The sequence below is a fragment of the Python bivittatus genome, unplaced genomic scaffold, assembly GCF_059951505.1.
Source record: "Python bivittatus isolate LINGU-HERP-01145 unplaced genomic scaffold, Pbiv_v1 ctg000580_np1212, whole genome shotgun sequence".
Classification (NCBI taxonomy): Eukaryota; Metazoa; Chordata; class Lepidosauria; order Squamata; family Pythonidae; genus Python; species Python bivittatus.
Genome location: NW_028277087.1, coordinates 8,581,279 through 8,587,278, shown reverse-complemented (window position 1 = coordinate 8,587,278; position 6,000 = coordinate 8,581,279). Strand labels below are relative to the sequence as shown.

At 43.5% G+C, this 6,000-nt stretch overlaps 1 protein-coding gene across 1 annotated transcript in view; it reads right to left on the bottom strand.

Annotated features, from left to right (window-relative positions):
- Positions 1-1,257: 1,257 nt before the first annotated feature.
- Positions 1,258-6,000, bottom strand: part of UNC13A (unc-13 homolog A) — a 103,604-nt gene continuing 98,861 nt past the window's right edge. The window contains exon 46 of the mRNA XM_088149903.1: positions 1,258-5,261. Within this exon, the coding sequence (XP_088006029.1) occupies positions 4,970-5,261 (292 nt within the window). The 3' untranslated portion in view covers positions 1,258-4,969. The remainder of the gene's footprint in view (positions 5,262-6,000) is intronic.

Here is a 6,000-nt window from a genome sequence, read left to right as displayed (position 1 = left end):
TCAGTGGTCCTCAACAGATGAAATGCACCCAACTAGAAGCGACCCTTTCGTGAATATCACAATTGATTACGTGCCATCAAGTCGTTTTCAACTTCTAGCGACCACATAATTTTTTTTCCATGATGATCTGTCCCCAACCTGTTCATTCAGGTCTTCCAACGGTGCCCCCATCACCACTGTAACTGAGTCCATCCACCTTGCTGCTGGTCATCCTCTTCTCCTCTTTCCTTCCACCTTTCCCAGCATCAGAGCCTTCTCCAAAGAGTTAAGTCTTTGCATAATGTGTACAAAGTAAGATAATTTAAGTCTGGTCAGTTTGTTTTCTTGGCCATCCACAATATTCACAGGAGTCTTAAGTTCAAAGGCATCAGTGCTCTTCCTATCCTGCTTCTTTAAAATCCAACTTTCGTTTCCATACATACAATATCACGGAGAATATCATGGCTTGCCGATTCTGATTTTTGTGCTATAGGTATAGACACATCACATTTGAACATCTTTTCCAAGAATATCACAATACTGCTTGTAAAAGCATTAACTATCTTGGACAAAGTTGGCTCTCTGGGTCTATCACAGTGAGACTCAGGTATACTAATACAGAAACCTCCAGGGGAGAGGGACTACATAACCAGTTTCATCCCTACTGGGACTCTTCAGACAGAGGTAGCCAACTTTGTGGGATTTAAATAATGTACCAGGAATTGAACTCACAGCCCCTTGCAGTTTAATGAACAACAACAGCGCCTTAGCAATAGAAGGTCATGGCATTCAGTGAAGGGATATAGCACCTATCAGAATGGAATATACCAGTGTTTTTCAACCTCAGCAACTTTAAGATGTGTGGACTTCAACTCCCAGAATTCCCCAACCAGCCACGCTGGCTGGGGAATTCTGGGAGCTGAAGTCCACACATCTTAAAGTTGCTAAGGTTGAGAAACACTAGCTTTAAGAGGCCATCATTGCAAGAAGCTAGGCTGGCTATGTTTATGTGGAAGTGGGTGTTCTTTGTGACTCCCAGGTTAAGGAACATTCTCCCCATGGTATTGCATATAGAGAGAGCAGGGCCCACTTCAACAACTAACATGTTAGGAGATTAGCTGTTCTTCATCTGGAACCACAATACCTACATTATCCAGGTTTTAGTGGAAAGTACTGAGCTTTGCTGCAAAGGGTGAGAACCAGTTATAAGCAGAAATAATATCAACAACAGTCAAGAGATTTGTTTTTCATTTTTAATGTCAGTTAATAAAATATTTGTATAGAGCCCCAAAATTTCAAAATAGTGCAAAACATCTCACTATCATGCATCCATTGTTGGGTAAAACCATTGCTCAATCCACTTCAGGTATGTATGTACAGAACAGACAACATGAAAACATATTCCAACGTGTGCTACACAAATAGAATTAACTTCATTTTATTGTTTGGGGTTTTAAAATTTATTCTGCTCCATTTTGTTGTTAGTTTCAACCACATGCCGAACAGAAACGACTGAAGAAGGGACTGGGGAAGATGGAGGGAGATGCCTACCCTTGGCTTCTTGCGATCTCACTTTGCAGGATAGGGACGGTGTAAGATGTGTTTGTGCCAAAGTGTGCTGGAAACAGAAATGGAAATTTTTGCTCTACCTCCGCTGCAGTCTTACAGGATTTCAAGACAAGGTTTTTATTGTGCGATTATCCTGCCATGTTCACAGAATTTTGCAGAAGATCCAGACAGCTTTCATTTGTAACCTACTTATTTTCCTGCTGTTGGTTCCATCTTGCCCCAGAAAAAATCTGTTAAGGAGGGAAAGATGAAATCACTGTGCCATGCGTTTTGATTTGCTAGCCACAACAGCTACCTGCCCGGAAGCATGTTGTCTAAGGTTCCCCCCCCCCTTTAATTTTTCAAATGCAGTTTATATAAGTCTGGTGGATTGTGCATATGTCTGTGTGTAAACATTCAACTCAAAATCCTGATACTTTGGTCCCAAGCAATTCATAAGGAATTAAACATTTTTTGAAAAGAGGAGGAACAAATGGAAAAAAAAACAATTCTGACTAATAGGAGGAGGAGCTAAGCTTGGAACTAGGTTTGTGCAATGTTTGGAAGAGGTGAATAGGAGAAGGTTTCTGGAGAGGGGACAGATCGTTCTTCTAGGTTTAAGTGGACATCACTGTCTTTATTTATTTACTTAGGTCAGGGCACTCTTGAGTGTTCTCTAATATAGCAATGACAGCACACTACATGTCCAAAGATTCCTTGGAAATCTCTAGATTTCCAGAAGTTGGAGGAGACCAGAGATCATTGGTGGAACACCTGCTTTACATACAGAAGATCCCAGATGCCATTCTTGATGCCATTCGATGCCTGCTTTTAACAGGATCCTGTGGGTGCAGATAATCAAGGGCAAAATGAGAAAATAATTTGCCTGATGTAAGGCACTTTCCTAAGAAGCCAAGATAGATATCAGGTTATCTAGAGCTGTCCAGCTGGAGAGAGTTAATCCCCTATCAGGTAGCAAACAAGGAAGGAGAATGGTGAGCCATATTTCGGTGGCAGGGGAGCAAACTGGGATGAGGGGCAGTTAAGCAAGGAACTGGCAAAAGCCACCAACTAATGCGCTGGGTGATAAATTCCAACCCATATATCTATATGGCCATAGAAGTATAAGGACAGAACTGGCCAAGTTGTTAGAACTGGTGTGGCTTTCAGAAGGGGCGGCCCTCTAAGATGTGACATCAATCAGGGGATTTAGGACAGTCATGATGGATCAGTTAACTTTTCCAAAAGCGGTGCCATCTCAGCAGCTCCATAAACAACTGTTTTCTTACAGAACGCTGCTCCCTTAGGCCTCGTGCCTTTTCCCAAATATCTCTTCCCTTTAATGCTCTGCCCGTGTTCCTTTACTGGAACCTCTCAAGCCTTGAACTCTTTCCAGAACCACATAGTTCCCTGCCTACTTAAACAGCAAGGTCCTATTTGAGTATTATCTTCTTACAGAATCATGATGCTGAAATGGATGCTGCGTGGACACTCCATGTTCTCATACCTCTCCTTCATTCACAAGAACTACTTCCCTCTATATTCACAGGAATTCTGCTAGAGTTTCTGAAAAAACTCCCTGAAATCTCAAGTCTACTGGCCAGCTCATGCTCTGAAGTTGCATTAATACATGGCGGTGTTCCAATGACACGCTTAAACCAAGTCAGCTAAAAACCAAGCGATTGCATTCACTTGACAGGCTTGGTTAGTTAAAATGTCAGTTAGTTTTTCTTATGGCTCAGCATGTGCAAATGTAGCCTGTTTGATTAGTTTAAAGGTCAATGTACAGTGCAAACTCAGAAAATAGGTTAATTCAATAAACCTGGTTAAATGTGTTGTGTGAATAGAGCTGTAAGTATGACACACTGGAAAAGGACCTGGGCTCAATCCCACTGATCAAATGATCCTTTACTTGAGTAAAATAAAATCTCTTGAATGGAATCAGCACACACGCTCCACTGTCGTTGCTAAGTTTACAGAAGGATTGTTTACAAAGTCCCCTTGACTGAATTTTTCCATGGAACCTGGCATTCTGAATTACCTGGTTTTGCTTCCACAGTGAAACACGGGCATTTAGGACTCCCCATTTTTGCACTTCTAAGATTCTTAATATTCTCACCACAATTTTCAATCCTTGAGCTGCCCATTTTCTCCTATGCATTACTTTTGTATGCACACGTGTTAACAAACACTACAAAAAGAAGTCAATCATGAGAGAATCATGATGGTAGCAAGATTGTAGAGTGGTGTTTTACCAATGCTCAGGGATGATGCTCATGAACAATGATAAAACCTCACACACAAAATATTGTGATCCAGTCAAGATTTGGGGGGGGGGCAGAGTTGTCAATGCATATACAAATAGTAACTCAAGTGTTTGTATCTGTGCATGAGACAGAGAAAAAGGTGCAAATGAACTGTAAAACTGTAGCAAAGTGCATGCTTCACTTCTGGAATTAAATTTAGAACGTGTCCTTAATGTGGAATTAAAGGAAAATGCAACAAAAGAAAATATTCTAAAACAATACAACAGAGAAAAGGAAGCCACAGCCCTTCAGATGATAGATTACAATTCTATCATATCTGATTGCTGGCCTTCCTCGAAGGCCGTAGCAATAAAAGATTCTCGTGCTGATCCCAAGTTGGTGAAATTCATAGCTGCCGCAGTCTAGCCTTGCAAGTGAGGGCTGATAATTTGGAATAGATTGCGTGAACTTCAGGTAAGCCTTTTGGGCACTGCTAACGTTGATACAACTTGGTGCTAGAATTGCAGGGAAGAATCTTACAATATTTGTTTAGCCCTGTCGAAACAGGGCGAAGACAAAGGAAGCTGCCTTTCCCAGCACTATAGATTTGTAGCTCACTGCTACTTCCACTTGGCACAGGGATTTGGCTTTTACATGCAGATGGTTGCTAGTTCAATCCCCAGCATTTTCAGTTCACAAATTAGGCAGCACATGGTGGGAAAGACCCTTCTTTGCCTGAGACCTTAGAGAGCAACTGCCAATCCAAGCTGGAAATACTGGGCTGGTTGACAAATACCCTGACTCGTTGGAAGGCAGCTTCTGATGCTCCTCAACCAGAAATGTGCCAGGAAAGAGGGGACAGTGGGAGTTTATGTTGAAGTGCGGACAGTAGCATCTTTGATTTTTGTCAGGATCCTTTCTTGGCTCTTTCACCTCTCTCTGCGTCATGGGGGGATTTGGCAATGGGCATGTATTTGAGAGGGTAGGTGGGTGATCCTTGGCAGCGGGAGCAAAGCTCCCAAATAAAAGAGCGAGGAGCAGGGAGGGCTGGGGCGGGGGAGAGAAAGGACAGCTCCGAAAACTCTATGGCTTTGACATGGCTGTATAAAAGAGGGAAGGGACCAGGAAGAGAAGGGAAGGCAATTCTAGCAGAAGGTGGGAGGGAACGAGGGGTGACAGGGGGAGGCAGATTGGTCTTAGCTGCTGCTGCCCTCCTCGGCTGAGCGTGTGTCCGACTTCAATTTGACAAACTCCTTGGCCACCTCATCGTTGTTCCGCTGTGAGAGGATGCGCAGCACCGTAAGGCCCGTGTCGTCCATGTGGATGCGCCGGCCCAGCGGCAGCCAGCAGGCACAGCTGCCCCGCTGCACGATGTCCTTCAGCTGCAGAATGGCGATGCCCACTGTCCGGTCTTCCCGTGCAAAGCAGTAGTCTTTGACGCAGACCTGCAGCTCGTAGCACTCTGGCCCCGTCTCAGTGCCGAGGGTGCTGCGGAGGTGCGGGGGGGGAGAAGGACGGGAGAAGGCGGTCATTCACAACTGAAATCCCCTGCCTACATCTTATGAAAGGCACACGGGCTAAAACCTAGATTCAACATTAGCTCAGGGCTCTCCTTGTCCCACTAACGGTGACACATGTTTTGCTCTCCTCATTTTCACAGTTCAGTTCTAAATTGCTGCCCATTAACTATGACTACAGAAAACTTCACCCACATCTCTGTTTTCTTTTCCCATGCCAGATTCTATATCTTGGTCACGCTTTTGGGAACTGACACTTTTATTGTTCCTGTTTATGCAGACTGTTAACTAATTAAGGCCTCAGATTGCTGCACTATGATGTATCAGCAGGAAATAACTGTTACTTGATTTTCAGCCCATACTGCTCATTCAGCCAACACCTGCAATGCAATTATCCAATATTATGGCTGCAAGCTGCAACATTGCATTTTGCAATTTCATTTCCTTATATCTAGGCTGCAAAGGCACCTTCCCAACAAAGCCTACAATTGTGCCTTTTCAGTCTGCAATTTCACTTTCCCTTACTTAGTTTACAACGGCATCTTTGCAGCTTGAAATGGTGCATTTTCATTCTACAACTGCACATTCCCTGTACCCAAGTTCCTAGTTTCACCTTAGCAGCTTGTAACTGCACCTGCTATACAGAGATGAGCCCACAGCACATATTTTTACCTCCTTAATACTCTATATGGCTGTGTAATGCTTCAGAT